Source organism: Rhineura floridana, chromosome 7, assembly GCF_030035675.1.
Source record: "Rhineura floridana isolate rRhiFlo1 chromosome 7, rRhiFlo1.hap2, whole genome shotgun sequence".
Classification (NCBI taxonomy): Eukaryota; Metazoa; Chordata; class Lepidosauria; order Squamata; family Rhineuridae; genus Rhineura; species Rhineura floridana.
In genome coordinates this window covers 137,287,645-137,312,989 of record NC_084486.1, presented here as the reverse complement: position 1 = coordinate 137,312,989, position 25,345 = coordinate 137,287,645, and the positions used below count along the sequence as shown (strand labels likewise).

The window sequence follows — 25,345 nt, the reverse complement described above, 5'->3', positions numbered from 1 at the left end:
GAAAACACGCTGTGCAATGTCATTACAGTGTAGTGTCTTGCCTTTTTATTATATAGTAATGGAAATTGAAAGTTACCTTCAGAAAGTTCTGCATATTTCAAATGAAGTAAAAATCATTGGGCATTCCCTCCAAAGTGGATACAATTTTTGACTGTGTGTTTTAACCAGAGAAACACTTCCTCTTTTTATCCCCTCACCCACCCACCCACTTTGCTTTGCGGTCCATGATAAGACTATATCTCCGAGTAATAACGCAACAAGGTCATTTCTATGTTTTCTTTTTCTTTTTTGGCCTGTCCTTGCATTTGACTGAAGATATGGAAAACAACTTTTATGAATTAGGTAGTAAAAATAAATGTCCTGGAAGTGTTGCATAGCCAGAATGTGGACAGCTAGCATAAAATACTTCACGCCAAATTTACATCCATCAATAAATAATAAAAGAAGAGAAAAATCCAGCTTGGTTTTTAATAATGGACGTCACCTTAGTTTTCTGAACCAAACTAATAACACTGTCCATAATCTTGATCTACCTGCCTTATTATTACAGCCAAAGAAAGTGTATCACTATGATATGAGCTAACACTATGACATATGGAGAGAATGAAAGGGATGAACAACAAATAGATAACATTTTTGAACAGCTATTGGTTATTTTGCATCTCTAGATTATGAAAGCGATCAGAGTGAAAAGGATAACAAGGGCTGTGACTATTTTTACTTTTAATATATGTCAATCATCCATTCCATCCAGGCTGTAGTAAAAAGTGCAAACTAACTGGGAATCACCCTCATTGCAAAAAGCTTTCTTTTCTGACTCAATCTAACTTTGCTCATGGCAATTAAGAGAGAGAGAGGGGGAAAATCTACATCATGATAAGTTAACATCTTTGGCTCTATAAGTCTGGATAATTTGCATTTTTTTGCATATGTAATAATAATTCTGGTATTGAAAAACCTATGACAGCACTGATAAGGAGCCTTGCCCCCACCAGCTGAATAATATGCTTCTTATTCAGCCTCCTGCTGGCTTCCGAGATTTTACCATGTATTGACTACACAATTTCAAGTGTAACTTTAATATTTATTGTTATTATTATTAATTATTATTATTATTATTATTATTATTATTAATTATTATTATTATTATAATATTTATATCCCGCCCTTCCTCCCAGCAGGAGCCCAGGGTGGCATTTATTTGCAGGGCTGTCACATAAATAATGAAGCAAATTTGTCTTCTGTTTCTCCAGAAGGTAGGGCCCAAACCAAATGAGTTTAAATGACAACTAAGGGGTATTTTTACTAAACATTAGGAAGAACTTCCTGGTTGTATGAGCTCTTAAGCAGGGCAATAGATAGAAGCTGGTGGATGCTCCTTTCTTAAAGATTTTTAAGTAGAGGTTGGGTAACTATCAGGGATGCTATCTCAACTGGATTCCTGCATTGGCAAGGGGTTGGACTAGATGGCCTTTAAGATACTGTCCAACCCCATGATCCCATCATACTCATAAGGGCTAGACCCATGCTTTTGTAAAAATAAATAAAAGTAGAGTCATAGGTTGCTGAATTCTCCTGCATGCAGTGCTAGTGGGATGGGGAGAAATGTGATTCAGTTCACATCTATCAAATTCACACTTTCCAAAACAATATGAGAACCAAAACACAGCTGTCCTTCCACATTTTCACTTATGTGAATTTTGCAATGTTGTTCACCAACCAAACAATGTTTACAAAAATGCATTATATTAGGAGAAATTGCTTGTAAATTGTGGACATTAATCTAAACTACATAAAATATGTTTATTAGAAGAAATTTGCACTGGAATACTGAAGCATTTTCATGAGGATTTTTTAAAAGAACTTGAAAATTGCTGCAGAAATGTGGAGAACAGAATTTAAGACTGGAAAAATGAGAAACTGAGAGAACCGAAACGGACAGATCCTTCCATCCTTACATTCAAAGAAGGTGTAAGCAGAGGAAAAGGATCATGACTACTGGCCTCAACCTTTGCACGTGTAGCTCCATGCCTGCAAGGACCCAGTGCACATACAATTGTACAGGTGAAGGTCTCTTTCGGTGCAACCAGGAACCATGAAGAAATTGGATTCTTCATCATGTGGGGAGAGCTATACACATGTACAGTTATAAACCTACAGACTATAACTGCAGGCATTCAGTTGATAGAGGTCAGGAGTGGGGACAGAGCATGCACTCCAGCTCCCCATATCCACACGTAAAAAGGATTATTCTGACTGAAGTCCCTGGAGCTAATGCTGCAAATATCTTTCCCTTTCTAAAGATGATGCCAAGGCCTGAGCAGCACAGCAGCTTCACATAGTTCACTAGCTTCATCACATTAGCCTTGGTCAGAAGTAGCCAGCAGGGAGGGTGTAGCGCTGCACAACTGCCCCCCTGGGCAGCGGCATTACTGCCCTTCACCAGGAGGGGAAGTGGTGAGGCAATGAAGAGGTCAGCACTGTGAGGGGGCACCGGCAAGAATTTCAGATTGGCTCCATGAATTCTCCTGCACAGCACAGGCCTCCCTGCCATCTTGCAAGTCCCTCACCTGGAAAGCACCAGTGACTCTACTGTAGGGAGACCAGGTATGTGGCATGGTCCTCCCCCCCATCCACACCAGCCATTTGTGGTGGCCTCAGTCCTAAGATTCAAGTTAGACCATGACAACAGTGTCTTAGCAGGAGGCTGGGAAAATTCAGTCCAAAAGAGACTAAAATTTCTAGCTGAGCTTTCTCTAACTAAAAAAAAAAATGTACAACTTATGCAGTACTTTGTTATTGTTGTTTTCACAAGTCAGAGGAGCCAAGTGATAAGAGAACACTTTTTTATTTTTGTAATAAGCTCATATGCACAAATCTCTTTACTGGCGGCTCCATAAACTCAGTCGCCATGGTAATGAGCATGGTGTAAAAGCTTAGTTTGAAGGAAGGATGGAGAAAAGGGTACTCTCCCCCTGATATAGATAAAGAGAGAGGAAGAGAATGGCAAGGAATGACATAGTTTATAGCAAATGATTTAACCTTATTAATGGATTATAGTACAGTCAAGGAGTGCAACATTTTACACTTACATATAACAATTATATGTTTAAAAAATACACATTTAAAACCTCTGTTTGGTTAATCACATTTATATGTGTGTGTGTATGTTGTATTATTTTACACAAAAGATATAAATTTTATACATTTTGTATTATTGGGTGTATATTTTTTATACTGAATAAAACAAAGGAAAATTGGATGATAAGAAAGCTTGTTTTTTGGGCAGCCAAGATTCTATAATGGGTCCCCCCCCCCCTAAATCTTTTAAAACTTATTGGTGCATGAGTTCTAGAATGATGTAAGGACAGGCCTCATAGTCTCAAGAAAAGCCATTTAGCCTCCTCAGATTATTACTGAGGATAATTTGTGACAATGTGTGACAGCATATAGCATAAGCTGTGAGCCACCAAGCCATTTTCAGGAAGAAATGTTAATGAATAATTGAAAACAGTGTGGAAAATATCCAAGATTAAATGTCCACATGACCTATAATATACTGCATAATAAAACTAATCAGAATCTAATGGCCACCAGCAAATTTGCACTTATGAAAAAATCACCCACCTGCCTACATACCTTTGCACATGTTATTAAGCATTTAGCTTTCTCCTGCCTCCAGATTCTGCATAGTTCAGGTTAAATGCAGTAGCTGAACAGAGGTGAGAGACTGGGGCGGTGCCCTTACAGCACCAGACCTAGCGCCACAAGCTTTTCATGTCGAGAGTCAAGCCCAAATATTGACAAGGAGCAGCCACCCAACAGAATGAAAACACAGAGCCAAACTACATGTTGTTTAATGCATCACTGCATTTTTTCCCTTTAATTATTTACAGGTTCAGAGCACCTGACTGCTATTGAAAGTTGAGTTGAATAACAGTTTAAGTTACTGCAAGTTTTGCATACCATAATTAATGGTTTACATTTCTCCTTTCCTAAGACTAATGACTTCTCTTGGATTTTATTGCACCTGTATCTTTAATAAATTGGAATGCATTCACTGGTCTTGTGCTGATGTATTTAAAAATTTTTCAAACAGATTGTAGCCTCTTGAGTCTGGTTTGGTCACCACCCTCTCACCCACTGGAGAAAATTAAGCATCTCACTTTCAGTTATCAGGACTGAAGTGCATGACCTTCCCAAGTTGTATTCTGGACAAGTGGCTCCCACGTGGCTATCACAATTAGAAAAAAAATCCCATTGACACCAATTGAAATGTATTTTTAAGAAATCTTTGTAGCCACCAGATGTGGCTCACCAGGTACAGCACAGCAACTATAATAGCTTCCTAACTATTGCTTCCTGAGAGGATGAAGGGGAGGTGGTGGAGAGATCGGTATGATGCAAACACTCTGGCAGTAGCACTGGATTGTTTGCACCTCACCATCCTCCCTGCCGCCTTGTCTCTCCCCCTCCTGGCAAGAGATACCCACTTGCCGGGAAGCTAGCATACAGGCTCCACCCCACACAGCGAGCCACTTCCAATAGACATGAGGTGTCTGTTTGTCTAGATCAGGGGAGGTGTGCTGCTGTCAGGCCCTCCAGGCCTGTAATTAAAGAAAAGGCAAAGGTCCGTCTACACACTATACAGTATGTGTAACACGTAATTTGGTCCACAGCAACAGAGGAAGAGGAGGAAACAAGGAGAGGGAAGGTAAGTGAGAGACAAACTATTAGACTCCTTCCGTGATTAGTAATTTAATAATAATTAGTTATATAGTAAATAAATAAATGACTGCCTTAAAGGAGTGTAGAAGACCTTGTAATCATATGGTAATTCAAGTAAATTCAAATACCAAGCCAAATTCAAGGAATTACTCTTAGTATATAAATTCCCCAACAGCTGGAGACCAGTTTACATGAAGGATCGCCTTACCTCATATGTGCCCACTCAACCACTTTGATCTTTGGAAGTGGCATTTTTACAAGTGCCATATAATTTTCATTCTGCACTTGCGAGAAATCGATCTTTTAGTGTGGCAGCACCTATTTTCTAGAATTCTCTGCCTATTACCATTGGACAGGCACATTCTTTTGTTACCAACTAAAATCCTTTTTTGCAACCCTGTTGCAGACATCTAATTTAATTATGTATGTTTGTTTTTCTTTAACTCTATTGGTTTTATCTATATTATGCTCATTTTCTTTTGTCTACTTGTTTTAAAGTATGTTTTAATGCATATTTTTATAATATTGTATGGAAACTTAGAAATGTGGTTGTTGTTATTGTTTGGTCTGTAAATCTTGTTAAATACATAAATATCCAGCAGTGGCCTGGCATTGGCTGCCCCTCTGCAATTGCATGATGCCCAGGATCAGAAGGTGTCTAATTTGTGGTGGCCTCCCAGCTCTGCCTGACTCCTCTACCCATCATCAAGTAATAGGGGATCTGTGCAGAATTGGGCCACATGGCTCTTGATGCCCTAAGAGGAGGGACTAAATTTACTGTTTGTAGTATGGTGGCCATATAGAAACTTGCCACAGGGGATATTTAACTGCACCAGTTAAACATATTTAAAAGATTAACTACAAAGGGATTAAAATTATAATTACAAACCAAAGATTAGTGGAGGTATTCTCATTCATAATTAATTTGGATGCATATAATCGATGGATATAAATGGCAACTTTGGAGGAGGTTTTATACAGGAGGGCATGAGTAATTGCAGTCGATCAAGCTCATAGCACCTGCCCTCCCTGAGCAAAATCAACGGCAGTGCTACATCCTGCGCAACTTAAATTTGATGTGTTACCTTAATTCATTTTTGCAGGGATGAGTCAAGGGCAATTCTTTATGCAATAAAAGTGGAGGCTGTGTGTTACCTACTGAGAAGAGTTTTCTCAGTGGCTGATTCACCTCCTTTCACTCTGATCAGCTCCAATCAGCACAAAAAGACAAGGACTCTTCTCAGTGGTTAATATACTCCTTTTTCATGATGATTGACTCATACAAAGGGACCTGGCTGGGACCCTGCTCCCAAAAAAGTAACAGGTCTACACCCTCCCCCGTGACACTGGACAACTACACCTCTGTGTGTGGAGCTCAGAACAGCATATATGAGCTCCCTATTTTATCCGTGCAACAGCCCTGTGAGATAGTTTATGCTGAGAGCCAGTGACTCACCCAAAGTCACTCAGGAAGCTTTGTGGGTTAGCATGAATTTTTATATAGATTTCCCCAGTTTAAGTCTGCCCTAACCTGCGGTGCAGAACCTGTGATGTTGCTGGACTACAACTCCCATCATCCTTGGCCATCAGCCGTGCTGGCTGGGGCTGATGGGAACTGGGAATCCAGCAACCTCTGTTCTAACTTACACTCTCCACATGGAGAGTCTTCATGACAAACCTAACCGTCGTCACCAGAAATATCCAGTGCTGGCACAGAGTCATTCTATGAGATGGATGTGGTGAATGTCACACATTTTCATTTCCACATGGAGTCCTTGGCACATGGAAGCCCTTCCAGCAGTCTCTGAAGAAGAGTTGGTGCAATGAGAATTAGCTTTGTTTTAGCAGAGTATTTTTCAAGCGATTTCAAAATGACACAGTTGCTCTTTTAATTTTAATTGTAAAAAATAATATTACTTGTTTTATTATTCAGCCACGAGAGTGGCTGCATACTATAGCCAGCATTCCGCAATGTTAAATTGAAAATACCCTCCTTCCCATTCTGATGCTTCCCATAAGCTCATTTAAAAACAAAACCTTACAGAAATTATAGTCCTGAACTCCAAAACATTTCCTTAACAACCCTGTAAATTTTCATGGCGATACACAAAACAGTCAGAGAGAATTGAGAGTTCAAAGTCTAAAAAGAGAGGAAAAACCCCAGAGCCCTTTTGGACTTTTTTCTCTGAGAGTTCTCATAATCTGTTGAAATTCATTAAAAATCAGCCATGCTCACAGAGTACCTGTAATCCTATTACTGACCTTGCCCCACACTCTGACCTTCATCTTCTGCAGTTTAAAAGTTTAAAAAATGCCTGGCAGATTTTTAATTAATTGAATAAATTTTCCATTGAACTGAATGATAATATCGGACATGCTCAGCAAGAACCATCAGTGTTCTAAAGCCAGACTCACAGCTGCTTGGCTTGGCTAATCAGGGGACCATACCCACACCAGACTCTGATTTCACGTGAGACAGTCATGGCTTCCCTCAGAGAATCCTGGGAAGTGTAGTTTGTGAAGGGTGCTGGGAGGAGTCTCCTGTTCCCCTGAGAGAGCTCCAGTGGCCAGAGTGGTTTAACAGTCAGCTGCTCTGATTGAAGCTCTGTGAGTGGAACAAGGCCTCTCCAAATAACTCTCAGCACCCTTCACTAACTACACTTCCAGGAATTCTTTGGGAGAAGCTATGACTGTCCAAAGTGAAATAAAGATCTGGTGTCGATGTGACCAGGGACAGCTTTGGTTTAAATTTGGGTGGCAGGCTACATATGCCTGCTGTAGAATAAAAAATTGGGGGAAATGCTCAAAAGCAAAGATATTGTTCACAATGTTTTCTTTTGGAAAGGAAAGGGGCTTCCCCTCTGCCCAGTACCCACCCATCGAATCTCCTCCCATCCCCCTCCTCCTATGCCCCCTGCCCCTTCCCCAGGTCAGTGCTGGACTACGACCTGGTAGACCAGGGTTCGAATCCCCACACAGTCATGAAGCTCACTGGGTGACCTTGGGCCAGTCACTGTCTCTCAGCCTCAGAGGAAGGCAATGGTAATACCACCACTGAATACCATTTACCATGAAAACGGTACTCATACAGTTGCCATAAGTTGGGATCGACTTGAAAGCAGACCACTTCCATTTTCAAACATGATTGCACAGAAATAAATCCCAATGAACTCAAAAAGTATGCAAGTGATCAAACCCAACCTCCCTTCTCCTCCCTCTTTCCCCTTCTCTCCCCCTCCCCCTCCAATCCCCTCCCCCTCCCCATGGTCAGTTTTACCTATCTTAAGCATGACTGCATGGGAGTAAATACCAATGAACTCAATAAGCATGCAAATGATCAAACCTGCCCCTTCCTTTGCCCCTCCCCATCCAATCCCCTCCCCTCCCCCTCCTTCTGCTCCCCTCTCTCTCTTACACTCTTCTCTCCTCTCCCCCTGCTCCTCCACCATGGTCAGTTTTACCTATCCTAAGCAAGTTTCATCTTCCGTGAGCATGATTGTAGGGGAGTAAATCCCACTGAACTCAAAGTATGCAAGTGATCAAACCCAACCTCCCTTCTCCTCCCTCTTTCCCCTTCTCTCCCCCTCCCCCTCCAATCCCCTCCCCCTCCCCATGGTCAGTTTTACCTATCCTAAGCAAGTTTCATCTTCCGTGAGCATGATTGCAGGGGAGTAAATCCCACTGAACTCAATTAGCATGCAAATGATCAATCCATTCTTGGCAACTTGCATAGGATCCCATTTCTTACCTCCCGGATTAAAAAGCAGAGAAATTCACTAATAGGCAATAAACCTTGCCGTTTAAAAGTGTACCTATAGCCCACAGATATTTCTATCAAACTTTAAAAAGCAGGGAAATTGGGCAACTACAGAGAATGCACCAGGGGAGCAGGAGACCTGACCTCCTCTCTGAGATATTGTACTGCCCTACAAATTGGTCAAAATGCAAACACAATTGGTCAGTGGTCATATGATGATGAAGACAGCCTTTTGTGTTTCAAATTGGAGGTTATGTTCTATTTCTATTTTGGGTGCATTAACAGTTGAATCTGAAACTGCAGTTTGATGTAAAACCAGACTGATTACAATATGTTGCTACTTCAGAAATGACTCTAGCTGTTGGAAAAAAGAAACTTAGCCTGCCAAAGATACATGTTTTCAGTCTGCTATGTTTAAACCACTTCATTTAAGGAAAGGTGGGCACAGTCAATTAAAAACATAGAGCACACCTAGAATTTTGCTAAAATATATTTCACCTCCCACTGTTTTATCTTGTGCAAACTGAGGCACTCCTGATGTCCACTGGAGACTATTCTGCCATTATTCCACAGTTATTTTTGGAGGTTTTTTTAGTGTAAGTTTTGCAAAGTGTTGCTGTACTTCACATATTTACAGAAACAGAAGCAAAAGAAAATCATTTCCTATAGGAAACTTCACTAAAATTGCAAAGGAAATCAAACATACTTGAAGTGACTATCTGAACTATATCAACTGTCTTAATAATGTTGCTTCCTCCCTGCTAAAACAAGATCAGCACAGCACATGTCTTGTTTCTATTATTTGGGCTGATTGCAGGTGTTGCCACCACTCACCATATGCTCAGAGGCACATGTTACCAAATTCTTCCAAGGTATACATCAAGTCAACTGGACTGTGAAAGACCAACCCAAATTTTGTTTGCATTTTGACCAATTTGTAGGGCAGTCCAACATCTCAGAGACAAGGTCAGGTCTCCTGCTCCCTTGGTGCATTCACTATAGCTGCCCAATTGCCCTGCTTTTTAAAGTTTGATAGAAATAGCTGTGGGCTATAGGTACATTCTTAAACTGCAAGGTTTTTTGCCTATTAGTGAATTTTATTTTACTTTTTTAAAAAAGAAATGCCCTTGTTACCTTCCCTGAATTATTGTCATGCAGAAAGTTTATAATTCTAAACAATATTATATATTAAAATACAATAAAAATAGACGACTGGAACAAGAAGAGCTCTGTGAATGTTTTGATGCCACTGAAGCCTACAGATTCTTACGTGTGCCCTACAGATCAGTGAATACACAGTTCTGGAACAGAAGTAACATACAGCAGCTGTTAAGTGACAGAAGAAATGAGCATTGGACCACAAGCATGTCATAAACATTGCACTCTTAATCAGAGAACATCTGTTTTTCCATTTCTTTTACGACAACCTCTGCCTTGTATTTAATCTGAAACAGAATGGCTTTCCTAATAGGTGCAACAGTGTTTTTACAAAATGAAAAGCTTCCTTGCTAAAAATAAAAGATGCCAGCTACAGACATTTCAATTAACACAACCATTTCTTATAAAGTGGGGGGGGGGATAGGGAGGAAGAAATGACTCCACCATTTGGCAAATCCAGAGATTGCTCTGCATTCATGAAATTTAATTATTGGCAAATTAGTAGTGCAGATGCCAACACACAATGGGTTCCAAAGCTCCTGCTATTCAATTTGAGCTTTTCATTTAGGCGGGTAATGAATGTGCATGAAACAAAATGCAATTTCTCCCAAAGGGCAATGACAGAAACTAAGTTTTAAATTATGGTCATGTTAGCACAGCTGCAATCCATCCTTTCCAAAGTATGCCACTTTTATCTGCACATATATATAAGAGTGGATCCTCATCCAGATGTCCATTGTGCCGGGAGCATTGCAATGTGTCTGGCCATTACAGTGAATGGGTCACTCACTTCACAAAAAGGGATCTAGCAGCACTGCTCCCACCTCCCCATGACTAATTTAAGTGACCTCCACACCTAATACCGGGGGAGGAGTAGACTACTGTGGGATTTGTGTGGGATGCTAAACATGCTGTCTGAAAAACCACACGGGGAAGTAGCTGTTAGATATTGGGTTGCACCCAAGTTCTATTCAGAGTTAGGAATACCAGAAAATTACAGCAAAAATGGAAACAGGAAATTGCTGGTGTTTGCTTATTCATTCCATGTCCAGAACAGAAATCAATCCAGTAAATACAATTGGTATTCACACTTGCTGTTGCTTTCAGTCTGCAAACAATACATAATTGATTGCTTTTTTTATTTGCATTGTTTTTCCTTTTCACTGAAATGAATGGAATGGAATAACATAATGACAACATTATTGCATAATATGATTAATTATGTTATGTAACCAAGTTACGTAATTTTGCCACAGTGGACAGCGAGACAAATAAAGTTGTTTTTGGCAGAAAGCAAACTGCGGAGGAACAGAAACAGTGCTACATGCAATTAATACATAACAGAATGGCAAATGATGCCTTCTTATATCCCTATTCAAAGCAGACCCACAGAAAGTGATGGACTTGACTAACATAGGTCCTTTAATGTCACTACTTCTATGATGAGTCAAACTTAATTGTATACAACCCATAATTACACAATAAATTTTATACTGAGTGACACCATTGGTCCATCTAGCTCAGTACTGACTACACTAGCAGTAACTCTCTGGGTTTCAGACAGGGGTTTCCCCTGACCCTACCTGGAGGTATCAGAGATTAAACCTTTGCATACAAAACATGTGCTCTTCCACTGAGTTATGGCCCTTTTCAAGCATGGAAGTAACTTCGATGTGGCAGCAACCATACTCATTAGGTTAGGTTGCACACAAAAGGGGCATTAGTTTTCTATGTAGGGATCATGTCTTGTCTACATTCTACACTTTTAATAACACACACCTTGTAAACTCAATATTCAGCTGCAATAGTAGCAATAATCACAGGAGTAAAAATTACCCACTTTACCATCTGAATGTTTTTTGAAAAAATAAAAAATTGAAACATCTTCAAATTTCACTTTGAAAATTTATTGTACTTTGGGATATCCTTTTTGCAAACCTTAAAAATCCTAAATCGGGATTGGCAAATTGTCCCCTAAACACTCTACATCCAACAACATCCATAATTTTTGACAGCAAATTGTGTCTGAACCATTTACTTTGATGTTTGTTTGTTTTTTAAACTCCAAAGTCAGTTCAGTTCTAGCCAATGTTGACATTGGGAGCTCCTGATTGGCACTGTTCTTGCCTTTTTAAAAAAAAGTAAATAGCAACCATGGTGGGGGGCGCAGAGGAGCAGACAGATGACGTCAGATGATTCAGACTGGGACTGTTAGCAAACCTGTATTGAAATTATATGGCTCCCCCAGGAGGACAAATAGTAGAATAAGATTGGGTAAACAATGTGTATAAGGGGTGATGAAAGGGTTCACTATCTCCCAGTGCTGTGACCCCAGTCCAAAGTCACACACATATATGATTGCTATTAACTGTTTTGTTTGTTTACGTGCAGGGGATTCAATCTCAGACCTCCTAATCCTGTGTTTAGTTTGGCCCTTAGAATTTAGCCGTGAGGTAAAATAAATAGTAGTGGTAAATAAATAATGTAACTCAAGAAGCAAAAAATTTTCCTAGCAATAGTAGGGTTTTTTCTTCTTCTTTCTCTCCTCACCCTCCGATTTTCCCACCCCTGCATTATTTCCCAGGCAGGGATCCCTTTGTATACATGCAATTCGTTGCGCTTAATATCAGAGACAATACACAAGCCACCCTTCAGAGTAAAACAGCAGAAATCCATTTTGCACATCTCATGTTGCTGTGAATATTACAATTATGTTGCGATGTTAATCCTACTGCAGCAATTTCCTTGTTATGATTGTCTGCATAAAAATGCAAGAGACAGCGCACACTTTCCTTTTCAATGGAACATGGCATGCAGTTTGAGAAACTGATGAGACCAAATACTCTACAGAAACATCCACACCTTTCAAAAGTAGCAAATAAATGAGCCAGCAGCTCTTGACAAGGCATCTACTTGATACAGGAAAATTTGCTGAGTGAAGCCAGATTTGGTTTTCTGATTAGCTGATCCTATCTGGTGATTTCATTTGCAATTACCTCTAATGCTGTTGAATCCTGATATGAAAATTGCAGAGCTGGGACCCCAAGATGGTTGATGAAATAATCAGAATCACCTTGCATTTGTACAGAACTGACATTGGATTCCATGCATTTGTCTTGCCCGAGACAGGTGAAGTTGTGTCTCTAAAACAAACAGAATTAGATCCAAGGTTAGTTTTACTAGTCACACATGTAACTATGTTAAGGTTATCAAAACTACAGCAAACATTGTAAACATCCTAGAGAGGTGATATTTTCCTGAGCATGTTAACCCGCAGCATGGCTAAAATGTTTGGATTGTAATGTTACAATCCAAATGAAAATATTAAAAACAGCATGCTACTGTTTTATTATTAACTACTTTCTTTTATTAAAACATATAACAAAAGAAACAACATCAAATATGCAAATTAAAAAGACCCAAGAAGTAAGACACAGGTAATACACAGATATGTACGAGTAACAACTAAGCATTCATGATATAATATAAAATGCAACTAAGACATCCATATTTTGTGCATTGGAGTAGACAAGGAGCTATGTGCTAGTGTGAAAAATAAAATACCACCAAAAGGCCTAAAAGTACTCGGGGGTTTCCAATCCAGTAGAGACATTCAGGTTATGAGATTTTTTTTTCTCTGCTAATGCCAGGTTACATATATTTTTAAAACATAATGATAAATTCAAATCCTGTGCAGTTTTCCATTTTTGTGCAACAGAAATTCGTGCTGCCACCAGCAACCACAGAAGTAGTTCCTTAGAATGAAATTGTGCTATTTAAATGTCTTAAAAGTTCAACATGGAAAGTTGGGAGGGGTCATTGGAATAATAGTCCTGGCAATGGGAGAAGTATCCACACCTGCCCAGTGATGTTGTGAGTGGGCATATACCAAGATCACAATCACTACTTCCTTCTTCATTCACCTGGGCATGCACACAGAGGAAAAGGGGTGGATAATCTAAGGGAAGAGTTTTCAAATGTGTATCAAGTAGGTATAGAATGATCTGTCAGTTCAGGTTCTCTCAGTTTCTCATTTTCCTTATCTTAAAATTGTTTCTCCACATTTCTACATCAATCTGTTATTTTTTAAAAAAGAAACCCACATGAAAATTATTCAACATTTTAGCGCAAATTTCTTCTAATAAATTCATATTCGTATGCAGTTTTGACTAACGTACACATTTTGCAAGCAATTCATCCCAATATAATGAATTTTGTATGCTATTTTCACCAATATATTCATTTTGTGTACACTTTCCCTTAATAAATGCATTGTTTGGTTGGAGAACTGCATCGAAAAATTTGGATGAGTGCAAATTTCAAAGGATGGCTGTGTTTCGGTTCTCCTATTATTTCAGAAAATGTGAATTAGATATATTCAGCTTTATATGTGAACTGAATTGAATTTCTCACCCATCCTTGGCATCAAGTAACCACACACACACCCTTGTGGATGGCAAGATCTAGAATCAATCTAGATTGCATGTTGTGAAAAATCACAAATAATTCTGGATTGAGAAAAACTACATTTTTGTGCTACAAATGGGTTAGTGTGTATGCAGTCTTGTTTCACTTTGGATGGGGCTGGTTCTGCCTTCTGCAAAGTCTGGCAGAAAGTGGGGAAAGGACCAGTCCCTTCCGTAAGTCCATGGACTTGGGGGACATAAACAATATGTTATATTATGTTACGTTACATTTTGTTATGTTGTTATGGTATGTTACAGTGTATTTCTACGCTGCCTTGTGACCAAAGAGGCCCTCAAGGTGGCTCACAAAAAATAAACACAAATACAAAATACACACCAGAAAAGTACGATACAGTTTACAAAATTTTAAATAAAACATTGTTTAAAAAGCAACAATAACATCTTTCAATAACAATCAACACTTTCCTAACATTTTCCTAATATTTTCTCTTTGTCATGCCACTTCTTTCCTTCCCTAAACCCTGTTACAGACTTGAACTTGCCCATTTCAACTCATGTGTGTGCCCGAGAAAGACTCAGAGAAGGGGCTGGGTCCTGCTTCACCTCGCTGCATTGATTTTGCCTCCTGCCAAGCCTGTGCAAAGCAAGAGAATGGCCTTTTGCTGAGTCCTCTGCAATTCATTGAGAACTCAGAGAAGGGGCAGCCACCAGATGGGAAAAGCTCGTTGCCACCAGTGACCTGGTGAGTGGATACGTGGATCCTTGTGTGAATGCCCAAGAGAAAGAAGAAAGCAGTCAAAGGAAACAAGCAGCAAGGAAGTGATACAGCTTAAAGGCTTTCTGTGTCTATCAAAGAAAATGAGCTACTTAGAACAACTCTTTGGGAAATAGGTTTTCACATCTCATGGGAATTTCTAAAACACTGGCAGAAATGTTTTGGCCTGTATTTGGGAGGAAAAACTAGAATAAGAAAATGCTTCGCAAAAACTTAAGTTTAGAAAAGGAACCAAGTCCTTTCCACTGCATGCAATACATATGCATGGTTTACCAACGCAGGTTGACAAAACAGTCTATGTCAGTTCTGCAAATGTTCATTCATAAATCCATCCCATCCTGTTTCCATATCAATCTGCATCTGAAAAAGACCTCTCACCACAATGGCAGTGATGGGAGGGAAGTACTGACATGGAGGCCTTTTCGAGGCCCCATGCAAACCTAGATCTGGCCCTGGGCAGACACCGTGAAATCATAACATTTCCTAAGTGTACATGTTGTGTGCACTTAGTGAACCTAGATCATTCCCTGCAGATGCCTATAGTTCTGCAGTCTGCAGAGGCCTACAGGCAGAAATTTTGTAGTCAGGATCTTAAGGGCTGGGAAATGGGGTACACCATAGCTCAGTGCAAAACAGCCAGAAATTGAATTATCTAATGTATTTAAAATTAGTTCTTATTTTAATAGACTAAAGCTTAAAAGGAGGGGTAGGTGCTGATGGATCATCCCATTACATTTGCACTTATTGGTCTGAATACTGGAAGGGGGAACACGTTTGCACATATTCACTTCTACCTCTCTCTCATAAGTCCCCCTCCATCTGAAATGTATGAAGGAGGGAGTGGGACTCTATCCAGTGGCCCTAACCTTTATGTGTAGAGCCAAAAGGTGTGTAGACTACATGTGGATGTACATGGGAGGTGATCCACACAACTGAGAACTCCAATTCTGCAGGGTTTCCAATTGCATATAGCACCTATGTACATACACCTGTACATGAACAGTCTGGCATCCCTTTTCAGACCTTTGGCTTGATATGTGGTGCTCACGGTGGGGTAAGAGGGCACAATCGCCCTTCCCCTCCATGTGTAGAAGATGAATATCATCTGAACATTTAAGGAAGAGTTCCAGTTAGAGATGTGGAAGCCTGGAAAAATATGGAAAAATTGGGAACCCCCCCAATCCCATTTTTTTCCTGGGTCTTCACATTTCTGGTTCCAGCATTTCTTTCATACCCAGCTGGTGCATCTGCACAACCAGCTATCATTGCTGACACACGAACCTCACCTCCAGTTGGTTGAGCAAAGGAGTGATCTATGAGCATCCCATATGCACCTCTCCTGGCTGGTGTTCTGAGCAGATATCAGAGCCCAGATGGCACTCAGTGACCTAAGGTGAGCCATGCACAGGGTGTGGCCTACCAAGTCAAATATTGCCCAAAAAATAAAGGAGGTGCCCTGCCAGGCACTTGACAGTCTCCCTGTTTTTGCAATCCAAAGAACACAGGTTTACTGAACCCTTGGTATGCTGCTTGTCATTGAGGTGTTTGGCTTGATATGTCACATATTGTGCAGACCTGCCATTAAAGCATGCAGTCAAATTCAGTGAACTGTATCAGATAGCCGCTGATTTGCCTTTAACCAAAACCCTTGCTCTTTGGTTCTTAATTTATCTTACCCTCTTGAGCTTTCTTGAATCTGAGTTTTCAAACACTTCAGAAAGATATTTAACAACTTCACACCATGTGTCAGTTTAGAAATGTGGATTAAAAAAAGACACCCACTCAATCCTGTTATACAAACATGCAGAACTTGTACTCGGAGCGCGGAGAAAGCTTGTCTGTTGATTAATGGGAATCATTACATATCAAATCATTTAAGCATTCCCTGAATGAGAAATAACTACTTTTTAGAAGTGTTGCAATCCTTCACTAACTATGGAAAGCCACACAATTTCTAAGCATTGGCAAGGAACCCAGAGCTGGATCTCACCATCACCCTTTCATATGCTGTCAAGTGTAGGTCCTTACCTCACTCCTGCAGAACATAGATTCTCTCTCCTCTCCCCTTCAGATATTCCTGTAAATCTGGTTATGAAATGGTGATGCAGAAAGTAACTACAAGAAAAGGTCTTAACATCCACTTTTCTTCTTTTTTGCAGTTTCATACTGAACACAATCCAACACAGGCTTTTAAAGTTTACTGCTGCCCTCTATTGGAATTTATGCCCCAAACTATACATTCCCCCACAACTTGTATACGATCATTTACAGAGAAAATAGAAAGTTGCCTTACCCCAAGTCAGACCACCAGCCCATCCAGCTCAGCGTCATCCACACTGACTGGCAAAGGGGCTTTTCCAGGATTTCAAATGGGGCATTCCCAACCCCACCTAGAGTTGTCAGGGATTGAAGCTGAGGCCTTCTGCAGATGTTCTACCACTGAGCTACAGCCTTTCCCCTAAAAATGCCTTATCCCAGAAGATAAATCTTGACACACACCCCAATCCCTGGCCTAGGAGACTAGTGCCTTATCTATTAGGCCACTGGGGTTTGATAAAGTGGGAGGGTGGGAGGGCAGCCTATATAAGCAATTGCATGAGTTTCCCTGATGCAGGAGATAGCGGCAAGCAGACAATTTGAAGAAATGAAGGTGTGTACTTGGGGATCAGGTTAACAACTTGGCATCAGCTGTTCAAGCGTATTCTTTCCAGTGAAAATTCTAGACACGCTGAGAAATTCCAGGGGAGAAGGTGGATTGTTAACATTAATTAATTTACCAGTGCATTTAGCTCAGTTTTCAAGCAGTTTTCTCTAGCTTTTGCTACTCATCCTTCTGATTATGGTAATACTGCCAGATTTTATCAGGCACACCGTATGGCATTTCTGTTTGCTACACTGCACACTGCATCTTTTAAAGGATACATTCAGAGAGAATGGTAATGCAGGAGGAGTTCATTTCAATTAGATATTACCACTTGCAATTCCCTTCTTGTCAGCAATCTGGTCAACTTCAGCTGCATGCTCCGAGTCTAATCCTCAAACTGTTGTTCCGTAAGAGGTTACATCAGCCTTGCCCAGCGTGGGTTGGACTACAACTCCCATCAGTTTAGCAGATTAGCAATCTGATGTCAATCTGATGGGAGTTGGAGTCTAACAGACATCTGGAGGGCCACAGGTTCCCCAGCCCTGCATTAAGGAGGCAGAGTTTGTCGTTAATGCAGTTTTAATGCAGTTTTAATGCAGGAGGCTCCGAAAGAACGTCTTCTCCCAGAATCCATTGAGCCTAGCATCACTTCCCCTAAGCTGATGGATGGAGGGGAGGCAGCGGAAAGGGAAGTGGTAGCAGAGAAAAGACAGGGCAGGACAACACCCCTCTGAACCCTCAGATTAGCTCAGGAATGTTCCCTGTGTTTTCCTAATTTGGGATGGAAGGATCACAATTCCCCACCATCCAATAGGAATGGAACCTTGGAGGATTCTCCCATATCTTAGCATGCATTCACATTTTTATGCGATATGTAAAGGTTGCCTTGAGTGTAGGAGGAGGTGGGGTGTAACTACATGAAGAGGTAATTTTCAAGATTAAACTCAAGATTAAATCTTTCTCAAAGATGTCAAGGGTTTTTCTCATCTTTGGTTGATTAAAAAAACTGCTTACAGGTAACAAGATAAAGTATTTTATAATCTGGAAAATGAATTTCCAATACCAACAAGGGATATTTAAAATTTTATAATGTAATTATGTATTGCTGAGCAGTATTTTTATTAAATAGCATCATCCCTCATGCAAGCAATATTGATGTATTTGTGACGTTTGCGTTCAAGATCAATAGTACTCGTATCTCGATGCTTAACTGCTTAGTCCAACTTTTATTGCATTAAGTATCAGAATATAAATGGCCCTGAGAAATACTATTTAACTTTGGTTATAGAAGAAGTCTGACACTTTAATGCTAAGTACATTTACACAGAAGCAACGAACAAATCCAAAACTCAGAGGAAAAACCAACTAGAAGGAGCAATACTCATTTCAAACACTGGAGAGGAGGCAGTACTGGGGAGTATACTGTTCATAGACATCCGTTTTTCCCAACCTGGTGCCCGCCAGATGGTTTGGGATCCAATTCCCATCAGCCCCTGCCAGTACAGCCATTTGGAGTTGTGATCCAAAACTGCAGGAGAGCACCAGGTTAGGGAAAACAAGTATACACTAATAAAGCAGTGTTATCAGGTCATCTGGGAAAGACCTTTAACAATTCTGATAGTCATATGAAGATCCCCACAAAGGAGCACATCAAGACTCTATGCAGTATTCAATGCAATATTCATTAGATCAGGGCTGGGGAACTGAGCACACTCTCCCCTCCTGTGGTTTCCAGCAACTGGTATTTGGAAGCATACTGTCTCCGACCCCAGCCAGCAAGATCAATGCTCCAGGATGATGGCTGATGTCGTCCAGCAACATTTGAAGGGTCACAAGTTCCCCAGCTCTGCATTAGATGGCACCATTTGTGAGAACCAGTACCTTCAGATGGGGGCTAGAGAAGCAGCTGCTGCCACATGTGTGATTGTGAGCTGTGCAGGAACTGGTTAAGGCAGAAGGCACCTTACATCCTTCTCTGGCTTGCCTAATCAAGTCTTGAACTGGAAGGAATTTGCTGTTACATGCAACATATCCAGAGCTTGGAAAAGTTACTTTTTTGAACTATAACTCCCATCAGCCCCAGCCAGCATGGGCACTGGATTGGGCTGATGGGAGTTGTAGTTCAAAAAAGTAACTTTTCCAAGCTCTGCATATTCCCTCCATCCCTCCTTCCACCTGGGTTGGAGGTGGGGATGTGGAAGACAGTGATTTCTGTTCTGACCTGTATTTGCCCTAATCAGCACTGTTGCCATTCTGCTACAGTTTAATTTCTGCCAAATACAACATTATGCATTTCACTGCCTTGTATTTAACATAACTTACATAAACTATGTTACTTCCACAATTATTTATGCATGCTCATTTAAACATAAAGAAAACATCAAAAAGGTGATGCTTGTAAAAAAAGGGCATGTATCAAAAATATATAATTTGCAGACTTAAAAACAACAATGTGAACAAATACCAGTTGCATTCACTTGACTGAAGTTCATGTTCACGTTTTGTATTTATTTTGCTTTGTTTAAAAGGATCTAACTCACCTACTATGGAACTGTCCAGTAATCAAACCCTTCTGGAAGGAAGTACAGACTAGAATCAACTGGGTTCTGGACAACAGGAGACACCAACACCATAATTGGCTACGTTCCTGCCAGGTGGGGGCTATGAAAAGGATGGGAAGGATGGTTTCACTGAGCCATTCTAACAGCAAAATGAATTATCCTTCAACATTGGAAAGCCTGGACAACATCAAGCACAGAAAACTGGATACAAGACCTTTTGCAGCTAGCAGTTCGCGAGAAAAGACTGCTCTGTAAACCATACAAAAATGGAAACTTCCAAGAGATTTGGAGTGCATTTTTGGAATTCTTCACTGAGTAAAACCTACAACTTGAAGAAGTGGAACACACATGCAGTGCACGGGTGGAAACTTCAACTCAACAGTTATTGATCTGGGACCCCAGCAGAACAATGACACAAATTTATCTGAACCCTTAGCTGAGCATATGAACCTGGACACTGCATAACACATTAAACAACTGAACATCAAAAATGAAAATGTATATAAAGAAAAAGAAAAGGGCATCAGGACAAAGGGAAGTAAGGGAGATGGGAAAGAGGTGGAGGAAGGAATAAGGGACTATTGTAATAATGAGGAAAATCCCTGGGATCCTTCTAGGAGGTTGGGCAGGATATAAATTTAATAAATAAATAATAAACTATACATTTTATTTAAAAATTGGTATTTTTCTGGTTCTTCAACTAATCCCCCCCTCGGATTATTTTGATCACATACAGTTGCACTGGGGAGGGAGACACAATGGTCACCTGGGAAGAATATTTACTCACCACAGCTGACTAGGCAAGCACCACATAACTATTGAAACACTTTGGTGATTAGGGGGAACAAGATTTGTTGTTGACACATGTAGGCTAGCCAATCAGCACCATGCGAAGTTATCTTCTGCTTGAAACATGTGGAACAGTTCCCACCCACTCAGTTCAAAATCCTGGGAAGAAAGTAGCTACTTTGGAATGGAACGCTGTGAGAACTTTTCCTGCTCTAAAAAATGTACACCCGAAGTCCAGCATTCTGGTCCCTACAGCACACTTGACTATATTCTGCAGCATCAGGCCACAGTTTAACCCTGAAAACTTGTCAGCAACTTTGGTGAGCTTCCTTGCTCATTAAACTTTCCTGCCTCTCAGTGTTTACCTATTATATGCTTTCATCTTGAACTTTCTGGGCAGCATTTAGTCACTGCATCTGGCCTGAATATAGCTCCTTTCGCTCGCAATTCTGACAGTGCTTCGGCCGTTCATCCACAGGAACACAGGAAGCTACCTTATACTGGTCCATATGACAAAGTATAGTCTACTCTGACACCAGGACTTCAGATGGGTCCTTCCCAGCGCCACCTAGAGATGCCAGGGATTGAATTTGGGACCTTCTACATGCAAAGCTGTTGTTTTGCCTGCCACTGAGCTACAGCCTTTTCCTGTGACATGGCCTGAGAAGCTGATTTTGCTGAATCTATTCCTGAACTGATGCAATTAAAAAGAAAAGATGTCCCTCTCTATTTCTGCCTTGCCTATACACTGTCAATCCCTTTTTCATTTTCACTCTCTCACACATACAGAGATTCTGGAATAGCAGACATGTTTGAATGTGCCTATCCTGTAACTTCAGATGTTCTTTTGCAAGCAGCTTCCAAGGAGCTCCTTTAAATTCCCTAGAGTGCTAAAATATTAACAGATGGCCTCTGTGTTTCTCAGTGGGCATGGAGGAACAGAATACTCCCCACCAACTCTAGAGTGGAAATGGGGTTAATCTACCTCAACACCAGGCTGTCTTAGCATCTGTTTCACATGCATATGGGAAAAGCTGTTGAGACAAGCAAGCCATCTGTTAAACCATCTAAAAAATGGCATGCTTGTGACTGCCCCCCCCCAGTGGACTGTGCTTTTCTAAGCAGGGATATGGCATCCTACTGGATCCCCGTGCAATTTGGCTAAGGTCTGCATTGATTGTAGCAGTGGCTTTGATGCCTTGCAGAATGGGAGCTAACAGGAGAGAGGTCCAAAAATACCAATGACACTAAACATTTAGCAATACAATAGTAACAATTGCTGATTTTGTGGAACTTCATGATCAAACAGGTTTGGGATATGGATTTGGTCAGTTTGTAATGTATGGATTAGTCAAGTGTATTTTCCCCAAAAACCTCATCTCCAGCTCAGAATGTAAAATGAGATTTTGAGCATGTGCATTCAGTGTTCAAGTGAGCAGGCACTCAAAGGGAGCTAAGGTGGTACAGAACGTCCAAAGAAGCTTTATGTTGGATGATCCAGGACAGACAAAAGAAAGTACTTCTTCATAAGGCACATAGTTAAACTATGAAATTTGCTCCCACAAGAGGCAGTGATGGCCACCAACTTGGATGGCTTTAAAAGAGAATTAGACAAATTCATGGAGGATAAAGCTATCAATGGCTACTAGCTACAATGGCTATGTTCTACCTCCACTGGCAGAAGCAGTATGTTTCTGCATATCAGTTGCTGGGAATCACAAGTGGAGAGAGCACTGTTGCACTTAGGTCCTGCTTGCAGGCTTTTCATAGGTATCTGGCTGGCCACTGTGACACCAGGATGCTGAACTAGATTGAATTCAGGTCTGATCTGGCAGAGCTCTTCTTATATTTGACCTATTTATTTTTAACCTCTTGCCTTCAGAAACTGATTTTGATTACTAAGAAACTAACCCAATGGGTGTGAATTTTACAAAACAAAAGGCTGCATGATTACATAAACTAATCAATTTTGGGCTCAATTCCAAGTTTGTGAATCACAGCATGTATTCTGGTCTACCAATACAAATCTAACTTCATCTAATGAACATGTGACTGGCATGTCAGATGGAATGGTTTTTGAGCCTACCATTCCAAGTCTGGAATTTATATATGCACTAATACAACAAAATCCTCATGAAAATTCTTCAGCATTTATTGCAAATTTCTCCTAATAAATACATTTTTGTAATGTTTGCAAGCAGTTTATCCTAATATAATGCATTTTTGTATGTTATTTTCACCAATATATTCATTTTGCACACAATTTCCCCTAATATATGCATTGTTGTAAACATTCCTCGGTTAGAGAACTGCATCGCAAAATTCAGCTAAGTGTGAATTTCAAAGGATGGCTGTGTTTCAGTTCTCATATTGTTTCAGAAAGTGCAAATTTGATACATTTGGTTTTAAATGTGAAGGGAATCTAATCACTCCTTCATTCCTCCATCCGACACCAGCACTACTAGATCTCCATATGGATGCTATAGTGCAAGCATGCCTGAGGGCCACATTCTCTCATGGACAACCTTAAGGGGGCTACATGGCAGTGGTGGGTGGGACAACAGATGTGACTTTGCACATTCCAGCCAGTGAGGCAGTGGCACTAATCTGATCTCTCAACAACTGAGTTGCTGATGCTTACTGGGGAGGGGATGGGGAGGGATGTGATGGAAGAAAGTCAGTTTGGTGGAAACACACTGGCAGGAATGCTGGATTGGCTTCACCAATGCATTTGCACTGCATGACCTCCCCACCACCTCATCCCTCTCCTTTCCAGTAAGCAGCAGCAGTGACTCAGCTGTTAGGTGAGCACTGTTGCCCCACCACACTGTCCACTACTGCCTGCCAGAAAAAGTCAGAGATCCTTGCATGCAGGCAAGTGATAGGCATTATCACAGTTCAGGGCACTTGAGGAGGGCATGGAGCAGGGCAAGTGAAGGGCCTAGAGAGAGGGAGAATGGCCTAGTGGAGAGTCCAAAGGGCTGGACAGAGAGGCTTATGGCTCCAGTTTCAGACCCTGGGCTACTCCTGCTATAGTACATATAATCATCATCCCCATGCAGTTCCTGCCAGGTCACTAGTTTGCCATTGGCCTCCAACAGGCTACTGTGTGGGACATATCTAGCATCTGAACTGGGCTAATGCAACTGCCTTTTGTCATGGGTTGAGGAATCAAATGCTGAAAACTCAGTTAGGGAGAACTGCTGTTTTTAAATGTTCTAAAAATTGCCTAGGAGGGTTATACTCTACAAAAAAATTCTCAGAAAATGCTATCCCCCACAACCATAGATTTGCACACTCTTTTGATATGAAACGCTTACACTGCAACAAGCCTACTTTACTGAACTCCATCAGAAATATAGCCATTAAGCAGAGCTTGGAAACGTTACTTTTTTTGAACTACAACTCCCATCAGCACAATCCAGTGGCCAAGCTGGCTGGGGCTGATGGGAATTGTAGTTTAAAAAAAGTAACTTTTCCAAGCTCTGCCATTAAGCCCACCTTACCCTCTAAGAAAGAAAGAGATGAAGTTTATTTCAAATTACAATACAATAGCAGAATAACCCAACACTGCTTCTTCTTTTTTTAATGAAGTTTATCTTTAGGACAAAAGAACTTATTAGTAATACTATTTTTAAAGCAATATTGTTCTCATTTCATCTTATGCAAATCATAATTCGAACCTATATATGATGCACACAGCCTATTAAAAATAACCAAATATTAATACTGCTTGGGTTACTTTTGAAGGCAGCTTGGAGGCATTCTTGATTAAAACATTCTACAAAGGGGTATGGAGAATATAACATCTGCAGCGGCACAGCATTAATAACAGAACAGATTAATGTTAACACACACAATATCCCCGGTCTCTACGTTTTTCAAATACTTCATAATAAAAGTAAATAAGCGTGTTTTTTTAAAACACACACACACACACATCTGACATTGGAGACATCATTGTGAACTCCTACATAGTGAACAGCACAGTACATTCAGATGAAAATTAGTGGATGTGGAGGAACCACTTTTCTGGATTTTAGCACTAGTGTTAGAGGTGCATTGTGATGTATCTCATCACCAAAGTTGGTAGATATTTGGGTAGGACTTCAGCAGGGTTGGGGAACATTTTTTTGGCCCAAGGGCCACACATCCTCATGGGCAACCCTATGGGGGCTACATTATCCATGGGTTCGATTCAGTTCACATTTAAAGCCAGATCTATCAAATTTGCATTTTCTGAAACAAAATGAAAACCAAAACATAGACATCCTTTCAAATTTACACCTCCAAATTTTGCAGTGCTGTTCTCCAACCAATCAGTGTTTACAAAAATGCATATAGTGGGGAAAGCGTTCACGAAATGAATATATTGGTGAAAATAACATACAAAAATGAATTACAGGCTTGCAAAAATGTGTACAATTCACATATCAACGCTGAAGAATCTTCATGGGTTTTTTTTTTTTAAAAAAAATCAAATTGCTGCAAAAATGTGGAAAACCA

General features: G+C 40.5%; 1 protein-coding gene and 1 long non-coding RNA gene across 4 annotated transcripts in view; one reads left to right on the top strand and one right to left on the bottom strand.

The window, feature by feature from the left end:
• The window catches only part of NAALADL2 (N-acetylated alpha-linked acidic dipeptidase like 2), an 847,134-nt gene that overhangs the window by 207,022 nt on the left and 614,767 nt on the right, over positions 1–25,345 (bottom strand). For all 3 annotated transcript variants that reach the window (XM_061637347.1, XM_061637348.1, XM_061637349.1), the window contains exon 10: positions 12,640–12,786. In XM_061637347.1, coding sequence (XP_061493331.1) covers positions 12,640–12,786 — 147 coding nt within the window. The remainder of the gene's footprint in view (positions 1–12,639; positions 12,787–25,345) is intronic.
• Positions 4,526–20,730, top strand: LOC133389512 (uncharacterized). Its single transcript, XR_009764121.1, has 3 exons — positions 4,526–4,714; positions 14,601–14,812; positions 20,018–20,730. It is a non-coding gene; the product is annotated as an uncharacterized LOC133389512 (long non-coding RNA).